The 23833-nt window shown below is 44.3% G+C and overlaps 1 protein-coding gene across 3 annotated transcripts in view; it reads right to left on the reverse strand.

Annotated features, from left to right (window-relative positions):
• The window catches only part of atad2b (ATPase family AAA domain containing 2B), a 193172-nt gene that overhangs the window by 21654 nt on the left and 147685 nt on the right, over positions 1-23833 (reverse strand). For 2 of the 3 annotated variants that reach the window (XM_038800192.1, XM_038800193.1), the window contains exons 25-26: positions 9801-10571; positions 3988-4112 (exon numbers count right to left, since the gene is read on the reverse strand). In XM_038800192.1, coding sequence (XP_038656120.1) covers positions 3988-4112; positions 9801-10571 — 896 coding nt within the window. Of the gene's footprint in view, positions 1-3987; positions 4113-5215; positions 5335-9800; positions 10572-23833 lie in introns of those variants that run through there. The other variant, XR_005461013.1, reaches the window with a different exon arrangement.

A 23833-nucleotide genomic window follows, 5' to 3' on the forward strand; every position in this document is an offset into this window, starting at 1 on the left:
CGACAGGTGGAGGGGTTCCCTTTGCTGCCCCCGCGGGGGGTAAGGGATAGGCTGCTTTCGGGGGTATGGGTCGGGGATGGGAAGGTGTCTGATATCTACCAGGTAATGCAGGAGGTGGGGGAGGCGTCGGTAGAGGAGATGAAGGCTAAGTGGGAGGTGGAGCTGGGGGAGCAGATTGAGGAGGGGACATGGGCGGACGCCCTGGAGAGGGTGAACTCCTCCTCTTCATGTGCGAGGCTTAGTCTCATCCAGTTCAAGGTGCTGCACCGGGCCCACATGTCCGGATCTAGGATGAGTAGGTTCTTTGGGGGCGAAGACAGGTGCGTCAGGTGTTCGGGGAGTCCAGCGAACCATGCCCATATGTTCTGGGCATGCCCGACACTGGAGGAGTTCTGGAAGGGGGTGGCGGGGACGGTGTCGAGGGTGGTGGGATCCAGGGTCAAGCCAGGCTGGGGACTCGCGATATTTGGGGTTGGGGTGGAGCCGGGAGTGCAGGAAGCGAAAGAGGCCGATGTCTTGGCCTTTGCGTCCCTAGTAGCCCGGCGGAGGATCTTGCTGCAGTGGAAAGATGCGAGACCTCCGAGTGTGGAGACCTGGATTAATGACATGGCGGGATTCATTAAGTTGGAGAGGGTCAAGTTCGCCCTGAGGGGGTCGGTACAAGGGTTCTTTAGGAGGTGGCAGCCTTTCCTCGACTTTCTGGCTCAACGATAAGGTACTAGGTCAGCAGCAGCAGCAACCCGGGGGGGGAGGAAGGGAAAGGGGGGGGGGGGGGTTTAGGGGGATAGTGTTTAAGTTAATTTGCTTTTTGTTAATTTATTTTGTTGTTTATTGGGGTTAGGGGGGTGGGGGGGTTTGTTATATGCGTTGTTACGGGTGCCGGGGGGTGTTAATTATTATTATTGATATTGTTATTATTATTTTGTTGATATATATTTTTCAAAAAATTCCAATAAAAATTATTTAAAAAAAAAACTAAGTTCTGAGAATAAAGCTTGTTTTGATTAAAGTGTCAAAAAAAAAGGCATATCGCATCAGCCGGGACATTGAGTACAAAAACTTGCAAGTCATGCTGCAAGTTAGTTAGGCCATACTTGGAATACTGTGTTCAATTCTGGTCGCCACACCACCAGACGGATATGGAGGCTTTGGAGAGGGTACAGAGGAGGTTTACCAGGATGTTGCCTTGTATGGAGGGCATTATCTATGAGGAAAGGTTGGATAAACTCGGTTGGTTCTCACTGGAATGATATAAGTCTACAAAATTATGAGGGGCATGGCAGAATTGATAGTCAGAAGGATTTTCCGTAGTGGAAGAGTGAATTACTAGGGGACTTAGGTTTAAGGTGCGAGATGCAAAGGTTAAAGGAGATGTGCGAGGGAAGTATTTTTTTTTTACACATGGTGTAGTGGGTGTCTGGAACACGCTGCTGGAGGTGGTGGTGGAAGCAGGTGCTATCATGTCGTTTAAGAAGCATCTTGACAAATACATGAATAGGACACGGTGGCACAGTGGTTAGCACTGCTGCATCACAGTGCCTGGCACCCGGGTTCATTTTCCACCTTGGCTGACTGTATGGAATTTGCACTTTCTCCCCGTGTCTGCATGGGTTTTCTCCGGGTGCTCCAGTTTCCACCACAGTCAAAAGATGTGCAGGTTTTGTGGATTGGAGGTGCTAAATTGCTCATAGGGTGAGGTTACAGGGCGGGGGATAGGGTTTGGGTAGGGTGGTCTTTCAAAGGGTCAGTGCAGACTCAATGGGCTGAATGGCTCCTTTCTGTACTGTAGGGAGTCTATGAGGTAGGGAATAGAGGGTTACGGACCCCGGAAGTGTAGAAGGTTTTAGGTTAATTGGCAGCATGGTCGATGCAGGCTTGGAAGGCCGAGGGGCCTGCTCTTGTGCTGTACTTTTCTTTGTTCTTTATAACGTAAGGTTAGGATGAAGATAGAAAAGGATAAAAGGCAACCTAGAGTAAAAATAATTAACTGGGTGAGTGCTGACTTCAATGGGGCAAGAACAGAGCTGGGTCAGTTGGAATGGAATGAAAGGTTGGCGGGGAAAAACGTCAGTTGAACAGTTGACTACCTCTAAAACAAAGGTCCAGACACTGTAGGGGGTTATTCCCTCAATAAGGAAAGGTAGTGCAAACAAACCAGAGCTTTCCAGATGAAAAAGGAGATCAATATGGATACAGAATTAGCTGAAATAGAAAGCTAGGAATAATGGTCAATGGACATGTTTCAGGCTGAAAGAAGGTTTGTGGTAGTGTTCCGCAGTGTCAGTATTGGGACTCTTGCTTTGCCTGATAAATATTAATGATCTAGATCTTTGTGTGCTGGGGATAGTCTCAAAGTTTGTGGATGATACAACACTTGGAAGTATTGTAACTCAAGAGGACAGTGTAGAACTTCAAAAGGATATAGACAAGCTGGTGGAAGACACAAAAACATTTGCGTTTGGAGCTACTCGGGTGTCTTTGTATATGAATCAGCAGGTTAACACAAAGATACAGCAATCAGGAAGACAAATGATATGTTAGCTTTTGTTACAAAGGGATTGGGCTACAAGGATAAAGTGAATTAGTTTCATGTGTTAATGTGGGGTCACGGTGGTAGTGGCCTCCAGTCTTAGCCATGCTGCCTCACAGCACCAACGACCATGTTCAATTCTGGTCTTGGGTGACTGTGGAGTTTGCACTTTCTCCCCGTGTCTGAGTCGGTTTCCTCCAGGTACTCTAGTTTCCTCCAACACTCCAAAGATGTGCAAGTTAGGTGGATTGGCTATGCTAAATTGTCCCTTAGTGTCCAAAGAAGATGTGTAGGTTAGGGTAAGGGGATATTGGGATAGGGTGGGGGAAATGGGTTTGGGCGGAGTACTCTTTCAGAGGGTTGGTGCAGACTCGATGGGACGAATGGCCTTCTTTTGCACTGCAAAGATTCTATGAATACTTCCTACAATTATACATGACATTGGTGAGGCCACACCTGGAGTAATGTGTGCAGTTTTGGTCTCCTTCCCTAAGGAAGGACATTTGATTGAGCATACTGGCCTCAAAAGAATGAGAGATGGTCCAATTTAAACATATAAAATTTTTAAGTGGTTTTTCAGGGTAGATGCTGCAAAAATGTTTCTGCTAGCTGAAGAAACAAGAACACAGGATCAGTCTGAGAATAAGATACACACCATTTCAAATGAAAATGAAGAAAAGTGAGGGCGGCAAGATGGCGCTGTGGTTAGCACTGCTGCCTCACAGTGCCGAGGACCCGGGTTCAATCCTGGTCCTGGGTCACTATCCATATGGAGTTTCCACATTCTCCCTGTGTCTTGCATGGGTCTCACCCCTACAACCCAAAGATGTGCAGGATAGGTGGATTTGCCACGCTTAATTGGAAAAAAATAATTGGGTACTATTAACAAAAAAAAATTAGGAAAAGTGTCTTCACTCAAAAGGTTGTGAATCTTTGGAATTATCTACCCCAAAGAGAAGTGAATACTCAGTTGTTGAGAATTTTCAAGACAGGTTGGTTTCATAAGTACTATGGAAATTAAGCAATATATGAATAGTGTAGGAAGGTGGAATTGAAGTTGAAAATCAGTCATGATCTTGCTGAATAGTGGAGCTAAATGACCTACTCCAGCTTCTATTTTTTATATTCTTGTACAACCATTTTAACAGCTAAAGGATAGTTTATTATGTGATAAGGGGAGCATGCAAAGGTAGAATATATAAACACGAAACATGGATGACTATGTAAATACATTCATATTAAAAATATTGTAGACAGGTATTGATCCTATGGCTCTGTTCACTTGATGACTAGGATCCCTCCGGAATGCATGGAAAATAAAAATCTTAATTAATATTGCCTCTCCAATTGTATTCTTAAGAATTCATGAAAGTTTAACAAAACATTAGACCTAGAATACTTTTGCAAACTGACAATACCTCCAAAGACTTTTTAGATATCAATCAACTACTCGTTACCTTTAGTCGCACATGGTCCAAAATGACCGGTGGTGTAGGTTCTGAAGAGTCTTCCAACACCTGTTCCATGTGCACTGTCTTCTGTTCAACATGTTCTGAATGATCTGGTTTCACCCTGCCCAAAACTAAAGTATGTTTTTAGTAAATACATTGAAATTCTTTTAATTTCAAGAGCCAGAGATAACATATTAAGTAACCATTAAGTTTAATGTACTCAAAGAAAATCCTCTCTTTCAAGGAACATGTCAGCAATAGGCAAAGTAATTTTAACTTTTCAATAGATACTACAAAGGTCATTGCAAAATCTTGATCTTTTAAACTCTGGCCAAACCCAGTCTGAGGAGACCCTGTAATGCTGTGGGTTGTTTCCCTGTGTCGGAGCCTGAAGCTCCATGTTCCGGTTCTATCCCAGAACATCAAGGCTGAGGAAGGTGCATTCATAATGCAGCCAAACAGGTTGAGTTTCAACCTGCAAAATCCTTTCAACATGCCAATGGCAGGTAGTAAGAGCAGGAGAGACTCCAAACATGCTGGATTGCAGAGCGAGGCCTCCAGTGACCTCTTCCGGGAAAATCCTTGGGATGGGAACAGACGAAAGCCTGCCTTGTGCAGTATGAGGAGCCAGAAGAAAAACAACAACAAACTCAGAATCAGCCTGTGGATTCAAAATACTACAATGAACCCTCAATTCATTATGATCCCCATAGAGACCAATAACTTGTTTTAAAAAAAAATCAACTTCCATTTAATAGCTGAACAGATGTCAGGACAATATTTCTCATTTTAAGAGGTTTACTGTAACAGACTAAAAAGTGCGACAGTATTAACTAAACAGTATTTTTGTCGGCAACTTATAGTTTAAACTACAGTTTCTTATAGTTTAAAGAACTTTTTAACAATTGAGAAAAGTACTCTCAGGTATATGTTACAATGTCCTTTAAGTAGACATTCAATTATCCCAAAATCAGTCCAAAATGATTCTTATCTCCAGAAAATCTACTTCTATTCTTTTTATTTCTCAGCTTGGTAACTTTTAACCCCATAACAATGCTTCATGGTGACAGATTACAGGAAACCCTTCCTCTAGTGGAAGCTGGGGGAATGTTCCAGCCTGGTTTTAACTCATGAATTTGGCCTTTTCGATCCATTGCACATTCCATTCTGATGAACCATGGAGACTTTTGGCCTCCAGCAGTTCTCTCTCTCTCCTGAATCTGGGCAGACTAACCTGTCTGTGATATTCAGTGATATTTTCAGAAAGCTTGTAACCCGATATGACAATGCTTCCTCTGTACCTTTTCCATCATCACAAAGTTCATCACCATGGCAAACGTGAATCACATGGGCCTTAGAGTCAGATAGATATGCTAATTAGCTATCATTGCAAGCCCAACTCTCTTTCATGTTGGAACTAAATAGACAGTTTAAAGCACAACTATTTACAACCCAACATGTTCATCATTTTTCTGAGACTTTGGAGACTCGCATTCTACCACTGTTAGCACACAAGCCACTTCCATAATTTTTAAGTTTAAACACTATGTATCTTCTTCTCAGTAAAATAATCTGGGCCTCCTTTAGGCTCCAACACACACAAACAGTATTTAAAACAGATCACATGATTCCCCCTTCATTTTACTTTAAAGACAAATCTTAAAAGACAATCAAATAAAACTCATGATTATAAAACTTTAAGAATTATGAAATATTTCCTTAAATGTATGCCATGGCTTATCTACCATTTTACGTTTAAGTTTATTTTCCTTTATTTAAGTTTAAGACAATAATTTCAGACCCAAATTTCTCACCCTCCAGTTTAATGTGAAATTCTATATTTTATGAGCATTCTTTATGAGAGGATCCTTGACCAATAGATCAGTAGTTAATCCTGTCTCATTACTATTACCAGATTTAAATAGCCTGCTTCTTGTTTGGTTTTATAACATATTGCCCCAATTCAAGGCTACCTTAATCAACTTGATTTGTTTAAACGATATGAGATTTAACCCATGATTATTACAGCACCTTTCTTAGAGGCTCTCATTATTTCTTGATTCATGCTCGGTCCTACAGTGTAGCTTCTCCCATTGACTTATTTTCCTCATTATATCTTATCTCTACCCAAGCGAATACTACATCTTTATCTTCTGAAGCAAGATAATTTCTCACTACCAATCTCATTCTTTACTAACAGAGCTACTCCGATTTAGAATCCATAGACTTACTTTCCTTTCTACCCATCTTTCCAAAACATCAGGTACTTCTGAATGTTCAGCTCCCAGCCTTGGTCACCTTGCAATGTCTATCAGATCATACCCATTTATTTTATGCCATCAAATCGATATATCTTGTTACGAATGCTGTGTGCATTCAAATAATGAGCCCTGAATGACATAGACGAACTGATGCAACAGTGGCAGATTAAATTTAATACAGAGAAGTCTGAAGTGATGCATTTTGGAAGGAGCAATAAGGAAAGGCAATAAAAAATAAATGATACTTTAGGAGCACAAATTGTTGTAGGCGACAGTGCAGGTTGAGAAAGCAGTTAATAGATACACAGGCTCCGGGCTTTATAATTAGACATTGAGAATTAAAAAAAGACATTGTGGCCAAACATTTAGAAAACACTGACTAGACCTCAGTTGTTATTACACCCAGTTCTGAACACCACTAAACAATTTGGAGCAAGTTGCAAAAAAAAAAAGAATGGTTCCAGGGTGAGAGACATCCGTCACGTGGAGGGACTGGCAAAGCTGAGCCGGTTCTTCTTGAAGAGAAGGCCGAGAGATTTGACAGAAGTATTCAAAATCATGAGGTGGCTGGAGAGTGGAAAGGGTGAAACTGTTCCCTATGGCGGAAGGGTCACAAGCTGCAGAATACTGATTTGAGGTGTTGCTAAAGGAATGAGGGATGCCATCAGGAAAAATCTTTTTACTCAGCAAGTGGTTAGGATCAGAAATGCGCTGCCTGACAATATGGTGGCAGATATAATCATGCTTTATAAATGAGAATTGGATAATTACATGAACAGGAAAATAAAATGCGGGCAGCATGGTGGCACAGTGTTTAACACTGCTGGCTCACGGCACTGAGGTCCCAGGTTCAATCTCAGCCCTGGGTCACTGTCCGTGTGGAGTTTCCACATTCTCCCCGTGTTTGTGTGGGTCTCACCCCCTCAACCCAAAGATGTGTAGGATAGGTGGATTGGCCACACTAAAAAATTGCCCCTTTACTGGAAAAAAAATAATTGGGTACTCTAACTTTATTAAAACAAAAATGCAGTGTTACATGTAAGAGGGACCAGCTGAGTTGCTTTCACAGAGCCAGCATAGGCTCAACAGTTTAAATGACCTCCTTCTGTGTTGTAACCATTCTACGCTTCTATTTCTTTCTTTACAATAATCTTTCCCTATTCTGCGCTATTTAATGGAGTGCTCTTAGGTATATACACCCTGTCCCTTCCTTTCACACTATAATTATCACCCCATCACTGCTCTACACAATTGCATTGTCCTTTCTCTTTAACTTCCTAGATTTCCCCTCGAGTCCATTGCACCATCCTCCACTATTTAGTTTAAAGCAGAATGAGATTGACCCAAGATCAACTATGAATCAGATAGATTATATGAGGATCGCCGTTGTCTGTTAGATGTAAGGATGCAATAATCAAATTCCATCCCAATTCCCAGCAAGCGTGAGTTAATAGGAAATAAAATCGCCAGTAATTTGGCATTAATCAACAAATGTGCACAGAGCAGTTTCAAAGGCACCGAGCTTGCAAAATGACAAATTCAAACTATTACAACTGCAGTTTAAGCAAATTGCCAGGCAGATTAGAAGTAACTCTAACCCACAGATCAATGATACTGGAACTACACACATTTAATGGAAAATATGCTATCCCTTGAGCCCAATCTTAAGCCAAAAAAGCAAACTTATTTGATTTTAATTGACGTTAATAATGTTCAGCAAGGCTTGATTATATTTTTGCAATAAACAATTAGCCCAATGATTTGAGCCAATATCATATCAGCAATTTGTTTCCTTGTCACCTTACTTTTGCACAGTAAGAAGTCTTACAACACCAGGTTAAAGTCCAACAGGTTTGTTTCAAACACGAGCTTTCGGAGCACGGCTCCTTCTTCAGGTGAATGGAAAGGCTTGTTCCAGAAATGTTTATATAGACACAGTCAGAGATGCCCCGGAATGCGAGCACCTGCAGGCAATCAAATCATCAAAGATGCAGAGAGAGAGGTAACTCCAGGTTAAAGAGGTGTGAATTGTCCCAAGCCAGTTCAGTCGGTAGGCCTCTGCAAGTCCAGGCTTGTTGGTGGGGGCCGAATGTAATGCGACATGAATCCCAGATCCCGGTTGAGTCCGCATTCATGCGTGCGGAACTTAGCTATAAGTTTTTGCTCAGCAATTTTGCGTTGTCGCGTCTCCTGAAGGCCTCCTTGTAGAATGCTGACCCGGAGATCAGAGGCTGAATGTCCTTGACTGCTGAAGTGTTCCCCAACTGGAAGGGAACAGTCCTGCCTGTTGATAGTCGCACGATGCCCGTTTATTCGTTGTCGCAGTGTCTGCATGGTCTCGCCAATGTACCACGCTTCGGGACATCCTTTCCTGCAGCGTATGAGGTAGACTACATTGGTCGAGTCGCACGAGTATGCGCCGCGTACCTGGTGGGTGGTGTTTCCACGTGTAATGGTGGTGTCCATGTCGATGATCTGGCATGTCTTGCAGAGATTACCCTGGCAGGGTTTTGTGGTGTTGTGGTTGCTGTTCTGAAGGCTGGGTAATTTGCTGCAAACAATGGTTTGTTTGAGGTTGCGCGGTTGTTTGAAGGCCAGTAGTGGGGGTGTGGGGATGACCTTGGCAAGATGTCCATCCTCGCTGATGATGTGTTGGAGGCTGCGAAGAAGATGTCGTAGTTTCTCCGCCCCAGGAAAGTACTGGTGCTCGCATTCCGGGGCATCTCTGACTGTGTCTATATAAACATTTCTGGAACAAGCCTTTCCATTCACCTGAAGAAGGAGCCGTGCTCCGAAAGCTCGTGTTTGAAACAAACCTGTTGGACTTTAACCTGGTGTTGTAAGACTTCTTACTGTGCTCACCCCAGTCCAACGCCGGCATCTCCACATCACCTTACTTTTGATGAAGGCACATTTTTTTACTTCCAAAAAGGTAAACAAAAGTTAGCACCAATGAACAAAAATGTCCTTTCTCTCCACGTCCAGATAGTACTCCCTGGTCGGGTGGATCGTAAATGAGTGTAAAGTTTATCGATCCTGCTCCAATGATTTAAAGGTGTCCTCTACACTGCCTCAATTCCAATCTCAAAAGCAGTGACAATATTGTGACACTTCCACCTTTTTCACCAGTAAGGTTGAAAATCCAGAGAGGCAGATTCATTTATTAGGAGCTAGCCGACAATCATCTAAAATTGTCAAATATAGTTGTTTCAACTCTCATCAGGAAAATACACATCTCAGTGGTGTGGGTTGGATTTAAATTCTGAACTTTGAAACAGTAGTTCCAAGTCATTCACCGTGTCATCTATAAACCTATTTTACATCAAGTACTGCATGTTAATGGTGTACTATATGATAATATGTTAAAAGTTGTCAGCTTTATATATGTTACAGCACAGGAAAAAATGGTCTAGTACAAATTTGTCTTACTGGAGTGATGACTTTAAAATGAAATGAATTTACAACTGATAAAAATACAAATTATACATTACAACAACTTTAGACATTCAAATTAGTGCATTACATATAAAGTGCATATTAGTAAATAAAAAAGATTACCATCTTTTTCAGATCCTAGTGATTTTAGATCAACATCTTCATTTTGTGAACACTTTGTTGCAATGACTGCCTGTGCTGCACCAGTGACAGTGTGAGAGCTATCTTCAACCAGCTGTTTTTTGCCTTTTTCCATTACAAGTGACTTTGAGTTTGGCACAAGCTGAGTCATGGACTCCTTGATAGGTTCACGTTCCCTTCCAGGTTCATGTTTTGCATCAGACAAATCATTACCAGGTGCAGGATTACCAGATGTGCACGTCCTGCCAGCCAAACATTCTTGAACAGATTCACTTTCAGCACTTGCCATAGATTCATCACTCCACGTACACTCATTAGGTACCAACCCCTTGCCAGGAGTGATTGCATCATTAGGTACACACTGTTCTCCTGGGGCAGCGTTTGTTTTTCTTTTGGAAAACTCATTATTCCCAGCTAATTTATAGCCTGCACAGTCCTTTTTTCCTGTGGATTTGAGATCACCATTCCCTTTTTCCATTGTACCATTTTCAAGTTTATTTCCCACCTGGGCAACATCCATGATATCACACGATGATTCATCATTCGTCAGGGAGAGATCACCATTTTCATGATAATCTGTACTCACTTCCAGTTCTCCATTCTCTGCTAGTTCACTTTCTTCACCTTGGTCACCATCATGTTCATCATTTTTAATATAATCGTCTTCTTTCTTAAGGTGTATAACCTTCCTTGGTTTCTTAATAATACCTCGACCCCACTTGGAACGCCGACGTGGTTTCCTTTTAATGTGAACTGTTGATTAAAATGAAACAGAAATTAATGCAAAATATTAAAGTGAAACTGTTAATTACTACGAGATTCCTATAAAAAGCAATTACTTCACTTCTTTAATTGCTTTCTGTGTTTTTTCTTCATTTTCTTTGGGGACTATTGGGTACGTTTTATAGAGCCCAATCAACTAATTAGTCAGTAATATGCCTCACAGTGCAGCAGAACAACTAGGAATTTTCTCAGCTGGGTAATTTCAACATTCATGGATAAAAACTTTGTATGAAACAAACAATTACCTTTTAACATTTTTTTTTACTCCAACCTAGGTCCATGTCATGAACAGTAACATATGTCAAATACTGTTCTATGAAATACACGTTATAAAAACTAGAAGTGGTTGATTAAACCATAATACCCTCACAGTGCAGAAGGAGGCCATTCAGCCATCAAGTCTGCACTGACCCTCCGAAAGAGTATTCTGCCTTTACCCCCTCCCCCACCTCACATACTGATTAAGGCCATTCCACCTAATCTGCACATCTTTGGATACTATGGGGTAATTTAGCATGGCCAATGCACCCAACTTGCACATCTTTGGGAGGAAACCAGAGCACCCAGATGAAACCCACACAGGCATCGGGAGAATGTGCAAACTCCACACAGTCACCCAAGGCCAGAATTGAACCCAGGCAACAGTGCTAAGCCATTTGTGTTTTCTTCTTATTGCTCTTTTAAAAAGTGACGAGCTAATTAATCTAATCTCTTGGGAACTTAATTGAAGGGAACCAGCTATTTCTGATAGGTAAAAGGGTCATTGATTTAGCTATTTTAATGAAAATACTAAAGCCCAGTTTGAAATCCATTTTAAAATGGATTTCATCATACGACTTCAAGCATAACCTTAGGTTACAAAAACACACAGCTTGCAGTAACAAAAGCACAGAATTTGAAACATCCACAGGCTAGCTAGAAGCAAATGCAACATTTCTACTGAAAAGTTAAATTGACATTATAAACTGTCCATTGTTCTAATGAACATACTTGCGGAAGTTCAAATTAGTTTCATTACCACAATCTGATCAAGGTCAAAATAAGCACCATGACAACATGAATCCACCATTGTTCAGAATATGAATAGTATAGCAGTCAGCAGAAAAAAAAGCAGAAACCAGAGCTGATTAAAAGTATAAATCACATTCCAACACATGACAAGCATCTAAAAAGCAACATATCTACAGCTATGTTGCACATTGATGATTGACAATTGACATCCAACCAAATGCATTTGAGACTCACCCAAGCCAATCAGCACATTTCAGGGGTAGGGATAGATGGAGTCAGACTGCTAACATTATCCTTAAACATAGAGGTCCGGGCAGCCATTTTCCATCCAGGATCATTCTATATCTTTTACCCAACTACTCGCTATCCTTATTTCGTATTTTTATATTTCCACTCTAACTCTTAAAGTCTGCGCAAGCTGTTTTGCTTTGAGCAAGAAACCATGACTGTATTTTGAGAGTTAAATTTGTTTGTAAACTACTAAGTCGATTATATCTCAAAATCTTCTGCTGGCAGAGGCTTATTGAGAACATTTGATTTGTAACCACAAGATGGTCTCAAACTCTCAATTCTAATCAATAGACATAATAAAATATTTCATTTCGCACCCGAGACGTGTAACTTAAATTTCTACTGAGTTCAAAGTATATATGAGACTACACTTAAACGTCATGGTAGATTTCAACATTAAAGTGCTCCATGCTGAATGTTAAATTAACTGCAGCATTGCTCCATAGAAGCGCACATGCACAGAGTTCCTTATTGCTGTGATTAATGCACAGGTTGTCACCAGAATAAACTAACCAGCTGCTTATTTGTAATACAGATGGTATACAAAATAAGTTACCTTTGTAACCCTCCAGCCCGAACCAACAGTTTTTTTGGCACTCCCTCACCTAAATAGCAGATTTTTCCCCAAGCTTTTTGAACAGTAATGGTCAAAGTGCTGGTTCATTTTCATTTAGTTTATGGTTTATTTCTGTATCCAAAGTAGAAGATTGGTTGCTAAAAGCATTACTTACTTATTAAGTTACCAAAATATTTAAAGTGCTAAGCTGCATTCCACATAGTTGTGAAAAGAACACATGAAATTTTATAACAAGAACAACTTGTATAGCATCTTCAATAGAATAAAATGCCTCAAGGAACTTCAGACAGGCATCATAAAACAAAATACCACACCAAACTACACAAGGAGAATTTAGATCAGACAACCAAAAACTTAATCATTGCAAAGAGAATTCCAGAACTTCGGGTCTAGGCAGCTGAAGGCACAGCCACCAATAGTGGAAATAATAAAATTGGAGATTTTAAAGAGGCCAGAATTAAATGAGCATAGATATCTCAGAAGTTGCAAGATTGAAAGAAATTACAGAGATAGGAACAAGCCAAGTTAAGGAAGGATTTGAAAACAAGGATCAGAATTTTTAAAAATCGAATATTGTTTAACCAGGAGGCGTGTAGGTCAGCACAGGGGTAATTTTGTGTGAATCAGGACACGGGCAGCAGAGCTTTGGATGATCTCAAGTTTATATAGGATAGAATGTCGGAGGCCAAACAGGTGTGCGTCAGGTCTAGAAGTAGCAACGGCATGGATGAGGCCTTCAGCAGCAGAAGGGTTGAGGCAGGGTTTGACACAGGCATCATTAAAGATGTGATCATTGGTACTCTTAGTGGCAGTGTAGATATGTAGTTAAAGGTTCATCTTGGGGTCAAAACTGTTGTGAATAGCAGGTTCCACCTCAGACAGTTGCCAAGCAGATGAATGAAATAGGTGGCAAGGGAGTGGAATTGGAGTAGAGTCTGAAGACAATGGCTTCAGACTTTCCAATATTCAACTGGAGGCAATTTAGAATAATAATAACCTTTTATTGTCACAAGTATGAAGTTACTGTAAAAAGCCCCTAGTCGCCACATTCTGGCGCCTGTTCGGGTAAGCTGATACGTGAATTGAACCCGTGCTGCCGGCCTTGTTCTACATCACAAACCAGCTGTCTAGCCCACTGAGCTAATAAACCAGCTTCTTCTGCTCACCAGTATTGGATAATGGATAAGCAGTGTTTAGAAAGTGAAGAGTTCAAGAGAGCTGGTGGCGAAGTTGAGCTAGGTTTCATCTGTGTGCATGTGGAACCTGATGTGTTTTTTGGATGATGCTGTCAAGGTGCAGAATGAAGATGAGAAATAGCAGAGGGCCAAGGACAGTTTTTTAAGGGACACTAAAAGTAACTGTGAAAATAAAAAGTGAAACCACTGATGGTGATTCTGAGGCAATGATTAAATAGGTGTAAGTGGAACCAGGGGACTGGGCAGTCACACCCAGTTAATGGAGATGCTCCGGAGGAGGCCGGTATGCTCAACTTTGTCAAAGACTGGACGCAAGTTGAGAAGGTTAAGGAGGGGTGGCTTACCTTTGCTACCGTCACATAGGATGTAATTTGTGCCCATGTAAGAGCTGTTTTGCTACTGCAGCAGGGGCGTATATGTTTTGAAGGATTCAAACATGGGGGAAAAGAAGGCTGAAAATGATGTAGTAGTGTGCATGGTCAGAAGTTGGCTTTTTGAGATGAGTGATGATGGCAGCTTGAAGGAAACAGGGGTAGTACCAGAGAAGAACTATTAATAGCAAACATGGGAGCCAGAAAAGGAGATTGGATTTTCAGTAGTTTCATTGGAATAGTGCCAGGAGAGCAAGAATTGAATCTCGTGGATTTGATAAGCCCAGAGAAGGCATGTGGGAAAATAGGAGACAAGCTAGAGAACTTGAAGTAATCCACGGGAGGCAGGAGTTCCATTACCACACCAATATTTATTTACAATAACGATATTATAGGAGCAGCTACAAACAGTGCTGCTAGCAGTCCAGTCAACTTAAGACTAGCTCACAAAGCCTACACAGGTGATTATATGGGCCCCCTCAATGAGCTATCATTGAGGAAGCTCATACTCCAATTGGCCAACCAATAAAGCCAATTGGAGTTCATTTACACCCCTCCCCCCCAAGGTCCGAGGAATTCCTGCCAGCTGGCATTCCTCTGAGCTTCTTCCTGCTCCTCATGTCTGGGTCCGTCACCTCTGTGTCGTCCGCCGGGTCGTTCTCCAAAGTGGGCGGGGTATACCTTATAGGTGCCTGTCTTTTCCTTGATGACCTCCTTGGAAGTTGTTCTTCCTCCTCCTCGGGGAGAGGTGTCGCGGCGGCCTCGTCGAGTGTGTCCATCTCCGACTCTGATGACTGGATGACGGGGTCTGGAGAAATTGCTCAGGGCTGGGGTGTGGGTATCCTTTCCGTCTGGGCTATCCCAGCTTGAGGCGGTCCTGCTTCGCCTGCCTCCAGGTGTGGTCCTTATTTGGTCTAGGTGTTTCTTTAGCACCTTACCTCCTATTGAAACCTCATAGGATATGGGCCCTGTTTGGGACTCTACCGTGCCTTTGATCCACGTTGGTCCATTCCCATAATTCTTGACCCAAACCGGTGCCCCCACCTGGAAATGTCTCTGCTGCCGACTATTATCATGCACCCTGCGTTGGGCCTCCTGATGTTTCTCCACTTTCCCCGTTAAATTTGGGAAAAGGAGACTCAGCCTCGTTCGCAGCCGCCTTCCCATTAAGAGTTCAGCTGGCGGTATGCCCGTTGTGGAATGCGGTGTGGTCCTGTAATCAAACAGCCAGCGGGAGAGCTTTGTGTCTATTGACGCTGCTGGCTGCTTCTTGAGTCCCGCTTTAAGTGTCTGGACCGCTCTCTCTGCCAGGCCGTTGGTTGCTGGATGGTAAGGGGCCGTATTGATGTGACGGACTCCGTTTTCGTTCAGGAATTTTCCAAATTCCCCACTTGTGAATGCCGTTCCGTTGTCCGACACCAATACCTCCGGAAGTCCATGTGTTGCAAACGAGGCCCTGAGCTTTTCAATTGTCGATGCTGTGCTTGCCGTGTTTACCCGGTGGACGTCCAACCATTTGGAGCGGGCGTCCACTATCACCAAAAACATTGAGCCCATGAAAGGGCCGGCATGGTCAATATGCAGGCGGGTCCACGGTCTGCCTGGCCATTCCCACGGGTGCAATGGCGCCGCTGGTGGCACTCTTTGCCCCTGTTGGCACTCCTGGCACCGACGTACCAAGGCTGCTATGTCTGTGTCCAAACCTGGCCACCAAACGTAGCTTCGAGCTAGCATCTTCATTTTAGACACCCCTAGGTGTCCGTGATGTAACTCAGTTAAGATTGCCTGATGGCCCTGAGCTGGGACGATTACCCGGGCTCCCCATAATAGGATACCGTCTTCTATGGTTATTTGGTCCCTTCTGCTCCAGTATGGGTGCATCTGGGGCTCCACTGGTCTTTCCAGTTCCCCTGTTAGCAGTAACTGCTTTATCTTGGCTAAAACTGGGTCTTTTTGCGTCCACAACCGAATATGTTGTGCGTCTACTGGTAGGGTGTCCAAAAAATTTAGTGTCATTACTGTCTCCTCTACTTTTGGTATTTGCGGCAGAGTGTCCGGGAGGGGAAGTCTGCTCAAAGCATCTGCATGTGCTACTCGCGTTCCCGGTCTGTGCTCCAGAACGTATCTATATGCCGCCAGTAACAACGCCCAGCGTTGGATTCTAGCTGATGCAATCGGGGGTATTGACTTGTCTTCTTTTAATAACCCTAATAACGGCTTATGGTCCGTCACTATGGTGAATTTCCGCCCGTACAGATACTGGTGAAATTTTTTTACTGCGAATATCACCGCCAGTCCTTCCTTCTCGATTTGGGCGTACTTCCTCTCAGCCATCGCCAAGGTCCTCGAAGCATAGGCTATTGGCCGTTCTTCCCCATTCCTTCCTCTATGGGCTAAGACGGCTCCTACCCCGTATGGGGATGCATCACAAGTGACAACCAACTCCTTCCTTGGGTCATAATGCTCTAGGACATTTACGGATGACAGCTGTTCCTTAATGTCCCTAAATGCTCGGTTTTGGCGGGTGGACCATTTCCATTCTTGCCTCTTTTTTAGTAGCTGGTGAAGGAGTTCCAGGATGGACGCCCTATTTTCAATAAATTTTCCATAATAGGTTACCAACCCTAGAAATGATTGTAACTCCTGGACCGTGGCAGGGAGCTGGGGCTTCTTTTATTGCCCTTACCCTGTCTTCTAATGGATGTAAGCCTGGCTCGTCTACTTTATATCCCAGGTACGTCACTTGTGGGGCCAGAAAAACACATTTTTCCCTTTTTAGCCGTACGCCAGCCTTTGCGAAACGCCTGAGCACTTCCTCCAGGTTCCTTAAGTGTTCCCTGTTTGTCCTACCCGTGATTAAGACATCGTCCAAATAAATCGCCACCTGCGGTAGTCCCTGCAGAATATTTTCCATCGTACGCTGGAATATAGCGCAGGCTGATGACACTCCAAAAGGTAGCCTAGTATAACGAAAAAGGCCCTTCAGGGTGTTGATCGTAGCGAACTTCTGGGAGCCCTTGTCCAGTTTTAACTGCAGGTAGGCGTGGCTCATGTCTAGTTTCGTGAACAAAAGCCCACCTGCCAATTTGGCATATAGGTCGCCTATTTTCGGGATTGGGCATTTGTCCAGCAGTGCGTATTTGTTTACTGTCTGTTTGAAATCTCCACAGAGACGTATCGAGCCGTCTGGCTTCAAAATTGGTACCACCGACGCTGCCCATTCTGAGAATTGTACTGGTCTGATAATGCCGTCACGCCGTAACCTTTCTATTTCATCATCTACGTACTTTCTTTCTTAATGCAAAAGGTACCGGCCTGGCCTTACAAAATTTCGGAAGGGCTTCTGGGTCTACGTGCAAAGTTGCTTTGGCGCCTTTGATTTCCCCCAAACCTTCCTGGAAGACCTCCGGGTATTTTTGGAGTACTCCACTCAACTGCCCGCTTCCAGTCTGGAAAATTTTCATCCAATCTAATTTTAGGTCTTTCAGCCAGTTCCGTCCAATTAAGCTCGGTCCGGAGCCCTCTATCGTCAACGGTAATCTGAGCAATTGTTTCTCATATTCCACAGGTACATGAGTCGTGCCTAGAACTTCCAGGGGTTCCCCCGTGTAGGTTTTAAGTTTTGTCGATGTTTTTGTTAGGGTTAGTGGCTGGAATCCATCTTTGATTTTTCTAAATGCTGCCACTCCCATTACTGATACGGCCGCACCCGTGTCTATTTCCATTACTGTCGGCCGCCCGTTCACCCGTGGGGTAATCCTAATAGGTTCTGCTTTCTTCGTTGTAATATTATATAATTGTTCCCCCTCGGAGGAGGATGGGGCGTCTAGGTTGTGTACTTCCCTGTGTCCCCACCTGCTATTCCTCTTTTGCCACCTCCTTTTAGGGTTTCTGTCGTTGTTACCCCACTCTGTCTGGTGCCAGAAACGGTCCTTCTCTGTTGGGGGAGCCTCAGCCGGTACTTCCCTCTCTCTCCAGTTAGTCCTGGCAGACTTGGGGGCAGTTCTGGGGTTTTCCTTTTTCCCTCGATTCCTCAGGCTTTTCCTGAGAGCGGCTATCTGGTAGCAGGACCCGTTGTGGCAGTCCCTCTCACAGGTATCTACCTCCATTGGCGTGCCCTGTAGTTCCTGCGCCCCACTTGCTGCCTTTTCTAGGGACAGTGCGAGCTGTAACGCCTGCCTGCAGTCTAGCTCCGTTTCCGCCAACAGGCGTTTCTGTATTGTGAGGTCGTTTATACCACACACTAACCAGTCCCGAAGCATTTCATTTAGCGTCGGGCCAAACTCACATTTTTCCGCCAGCCTTCTCAGGCGGGTCAAGAAATTCGTGACTGACTCCCTGTCTTCCCGCTTCGCTGTGTAAAATCTGTACCTACACAAAATGAGGGGCGGTTTTGGGTCGTAGTGCTCTTTCACCAATTCCGTTACTTCTTGGAAAGTTTTCGTGTCCGGCGCATCGGGATAAGGCAGACTACGTATAATGGCGAAAGTGGAGGGTCCGCACGCCGACAGCAGGATAAGCCTTCTCCTTTCGTCCGTCAGTATATCATTTGCCCGGAAGAAGTAACACATTCTCTCCACATACTGGGACCAGTCCTCAATAGCCGGGTCGAATGCCTCTAACCTCCCAAAAAACGGCATTTTTAAAATGGCAAGGCTTACCCTCCAAGTGCGGCAGCTGGTCTCCGCAAAATTCGTAGTTTACCTCGTCGCCACTGTAGTAATCCACGGGAGGCAGGAGTTCCATCACCACACCAATATTTATTTACAATAACGATATTACAGGAGCAGCTACAAACAGTGCTGCTAGCAGTCCAGTCAACTTAAGACTGGCTAACAAAGCCTACACAGGTGATTATATGGGCCCCCTCAATGAGTTATCATTGAGGGAGCTCATACTCCAATTGGCCAACCAATAAAGCCAATTGGAGTTCATTACAGAACTCAATGTCTCTAACAAAGAAATATGTAAGCTCCTCACATTTGTAATTGGCTGTGAAGGTGGAGGTGCAGGAAATAGAGGAGATGGGTTTCAGACAACAGTTTGCAGTATAGAAAAAAGAAACAGGGATTAAATGTGAATTCCAGGATGACCCTATAATAGTAAACATTTTTTGTAGATGAGAGAAAGAAGCAATTGTGCTTTATGTGGTCCAGCCAAATCTGGCACTTGGTTAAACTGGTTTTCCACCATTTTGATTCAAGTCTGCGTTCCTTGGACATAAAGGGATGGAGCTGCAGACCATACAATGAAATGTGATATACTTCCCTTATCTCTTTAATAATGCAAGTAGAAATGTCATGGGTTACAAGAGTTAAAAGGAGGTATTTTTCCCTTTTGTCCTATGTTTTACATTCAGAGATATTAATAAAACATGCTGTGTACATCAAGGAAGTATTACTGTTCAAGTAATTTTGGGGTTTAAAGTTGATTGGCACTGAAAAAGAGGGACATGGACAAGGTGGATAGAAAGCAGCTGTTCCCCTCAGTTGAAGGGTCAATAATAAGGGGGCATAATTTAAAAAAAAAAAAATTTAAGTACCCAATTCTTTTTTTTCCAATTTAGGGGTAATTTAGCGTCACCAATTCATCTACCTGGCACATCTTTGGATTGAGACCCACGCAGACATGGGGAGAATGTGCAAACTTCACACGGACAGTGACCCGGGGCCAGGTTTGAACCCAGGTCCTCGGTGCTGTGAGGCAGCAGTGCTAACCATTGCGTACCATGCCACCCCAGAGGGCATAATTTTAATGTGAAAGGCAGGAGGTTTACAAGGGATTTGAGGAAAATAATTTTTACCTAGAGGGTGGTAAGAGTCTGGAATGCACTGCCTGGGAAGGTAGTTGAGGCAGAAAACTCACAATCTTTAAAAAATACTTAGATGGGCACTTGAAACATCAAAACATTCAAGGCTATGGGCCAAGTGCTGGGAAGTGGGATTAGTGTAGATAAATCCTTCTTGTCAGTGCAGGCTTGATGCACCAAAGGGCCTCTTCTGTGCTGTATAAGTCAATGCTGAATACCAGCCAACGAATCGTACAACTATAAATCAACAATAAGTTAAAAATATAAAACCGGGTCAGCATTTCAAAGTGAGATTTAATGACAAATTAATTGATCATTTAAAACTAGAAAACTGATTATCTTAATAATTAATGCTGTTTTTATAGCTGGTTTGGTTCTAATGTTAATTAGTAACAGCACAGGACATAGTCACAGAAACATTGGACGACAGCCATTATATTTGAAATTTGGTGCAAAGTGGAATCTTCATTAAGAACTCATTTTAATATCTGTCTGTTGCATTGTAATAGGCATTTTCGTGGCATGTTCTTGTCCATCGCAGAATCGCTCAAACATAGTGTTACATAATACACTCACTACAAAATATTGGGTATGTGGTTAAAAAAACTAGTCCACAGATAATTACAGATTCTAGCCGCTAGATGGCACTGCACTACAAAGTCTGATCTTAGAACCCAATGACAGAGTTATAGGCTAGATCTTGCTTAAAATGGGCATTTTAAACTCTCCACTTAAACAATTTTTGAGTCATAACTTGTCAGAAACACGAGCTGATAATGGTGTGGACAAGGCAATACGGAATCCGGAACCTACGTGAACTGTGGGACCAAGTGTATTTCATTGCAAATGAGATTTAAGGATTTAGAAACAGGAACTGAGAAAAATACTATGGGCAGCACGGTAGCATAGTGGTTAGCACAATTGCTTCACAGCTCCAGGGTCCCGGGTTCGATTCCTGGCTTGGGTCACTGTCTGTGCGGAGTCTGCACGTTCTCCGTGTGTGCGTGGGTTTCCTCCGGGTGCTCTGGTTTCCTCCCACAGTCCAAAGATGTGCAGGCTAGGTGGATTGGCTATGCTAAATTGCCCTTAGTGTCCATAATTGCCCTTAGTGGGGTTACTGGGTTATGGGGATAGGGTGGAGGTGTGGGCTTGGGTAAGGTGCTCTTTCAAATAGTCAGTGTAGACTCAATGGGCCGCATGGCCTCCTTCTGCACTGTAAATTCTTTGAAAACCTGATCAGGTACAGCGAGAAAAATAAATGGAGGGAAATATTGATTGGATTGATAGGGGAGGCAGTAAGAGAACCAGGGAAAGATTACAAAATTAACAATTTTAAAATCTCTAATAATAATGGATGAAACACTACACATTAAACTGTTTATTCTCTGGGCCAAAGAGATTAACTGCTATTTATTGCATTTGCAATAACAAAAGGTACATTATGGTGTTAATTACCAGACTTAACATTTGCGGAGTTTAAAAGATAATCAATGCACAAACCCAGCAAAAATAATGGGGAGGCTAAGGGTGAGATGTAAACCTACCAGCTTCATAACTCATGGCATATTTATTTCCCTGATTTTCACAATAACAACAGCTCGGACATTAACACACAATTATTTTTTCAGTAAAATATGACCAGTGTGTTTTTTTGCAGCTCCTAGAGGTCTGACAAAAGGTCATCAACCTGAAAGGTTAAGTTCATCTCCCTTCTACAGACGCTGCCTGATCTGCTGAGTGTTACCAGCATTTTCTGCTTAAATTATGTTCTTTTGTGTAGGGTTGCCATGTTTTTTTTTTCAGCCTTCAGGGAAGTAAGCTCATTTTTCAAAAATATTTTACTGGCATTTTGAGTTGTACACAGTAAAACATTGTGTCCAATATTTACAGATCATGCCGTTCTTATGTACATACAATCGTTCTTGGTGACCCCCCCCCCCCACTCCCCCAACCCATACCCCCCTATGTTCAGGCTGTTCTGTCCCCTAGCTCCGATTCTCCTCTTCCCTTTATGTTTCTGTTGCAGGCCTTGTGGGTTCGGGAGGGGGGGGGGGGGGGGGGGGGGGGGGCTTCCCACCATCTCTCCCTCCACTATTCTCCCTGTATTTCCTCCTCTATTCCTGCCCCCTTCCCCTTCGATTTGTGCCTCTGTCTGCTTTCTCCCATTTCTTGCTTTTTCCCTAGCCGCCGTTGGCTTTGAACAGGTCTTGGAACAGGTCGACGAATTGCCCCCATGCTTTATGGAAATGCGGTTAGGGAAGCGAAAGCTAGGGCATCGGCCGTCTTCCCTATGTGTAGCTCTGGTGTTCTGATACCCTGAAGATTGCCACTCTGAGGGTGTGGATGGCCGGGCCTCGCTGGCAGCGTTCACATTTATCCTCCACTTCCGGTAAGAACCCGTTTATTTGGGTTCTGGTTAGGTGCACTCTGTGTATTACTTTGAACTGCATGAGGCTGAGCCTTGCGCAGGAGGAGGTGGAGTTGGCGCTGCTCAGTGCTTTGCACCAGTGTCCCCTGTTCGTGTCTCCATTTTCGTCTGGCTTCGTCCAGTGGCAGTTTCGCCCTGTCCAGTGGCTGTCCGTAGATTTTCCCGCAAATTCCCGCTTCCTTACTGTCCACTAATGTGGTTCCCGGGGCCCTGGCGTATCCTACTGTCACCTTGCAGAGAAAGTGCTTTACCTGGAGGTGTCAAAGTTCCGTCTGTCAGTAGTTCCGTATCCTCAGTCAGTTTGCTCAGTGTCGCTAGTCTGTCCCCCATGTAAAAGTCCCTGACTGTCAGCATCCTCCCCGTCCTGTCTCCATTTTTGAAAGTGGTGTCGAACATGGCTGGTGGAAACTTATGGGGCGCGATTCTCCGCTGCCCACGACGGGTCGGAGAATAGCGGGAGGGCCTTCCCGACAATTTTCACGGCCTCCCGCTATTCTCCCCCACCTCCGGCCGCCCCCGACACGAATCGCTGCTCGCCGTTTTTTACGGCGAACAGCGATTCTCCGCAGGCCGATGGGCCGAATACCGCAGAGTTTACGGCCGTTTTCATGGCCGCGATCACACCTGCTTTCAGTGTTCGTGAAAACGGCCGCAAAGTGCCCGTCCCGGACAACCATGGCACCGATTGGCACGGCCGCACCATGGCCGTGCCAAGGGTGGCACGGGCCTGCGATCGGTGGGCATCGATCGCGGGCAGCGGGTCCGATACCCGCGCACTATTTGTTCTTCCGCCACCCCGCAGGATCAGTCCGTGGGGCGGCTGAGGGGCATGACGGCCCGCGCATGCGCAGGTTTGACGCGTCTGCGTGATGACGTCATCCGCGCACGCGCGGGTTGGAGCCGTCCAACCCGCGCATGCGCGGCTGACGTCATCGTGCACGTCAGCCGCTGTGACTCTTGGCGGGCGGAGTCAGCGACGTTCGCTAACTCCGCGTCGCCGTGGTTCCCCCGGCCCCGATACTAGCCCCGCCCGGGGGGGAGAATCAGGTCCCAGGACAGAGCTCCGAGGCTGGCGTGAAACACGGCCAGTTTCACGCCAGCCTTCACGACACGCCGGATTTGCGGAGAATCGCGCCCAAGGTTTCCACAGATGGGGGCCATCTCGGTCAAACCAAAATGTTGCCTCATCTGGTTCCATGTCCTTAGTGTAGCCAAGACCACTGAGCAGGATGTGTATTTCGTCGGGGGTGAGTGGGAGTGCTGCCGTGGGAGGGCCCGGAGGGTCATTCCCTTGCAGGAAGATGCCTCCATTCGCACCCCTTCCGTGTTGCGTATCCATCCCCTCACTCTCTCTGCCGTTCCTGCCCACTGGTAGTATTGTAAATTCGGTAGTGCCAGGTCGCCCATGACTTTTGGCCTCTGCAGTGTTGATTTGGGAATTCTTGGATTCTTACCCTCCCACACAAACACAATGACCATTTTGTCTATGTTGTGGAAGAAGGCCTTGGGGATGAAGATTGGTATAGGTGGCAGTACGTTGAATTTGTTC

The sequence above is a fragment of the Scyliorhinus canicula genome, chromosome 6 (genome assembly GCF_902713615.1).
Source record: "Scyliorhinus canicula chromosome 6, sScyCan1.1, whole genome shotgun sequence".
NCBI lineage: Eukaryota > Metazoa > Chordata > Chondrichthyes > Carcharhiniformes > Scyliorhinidae > Scyliorhinus > Scyliorhinus canicula.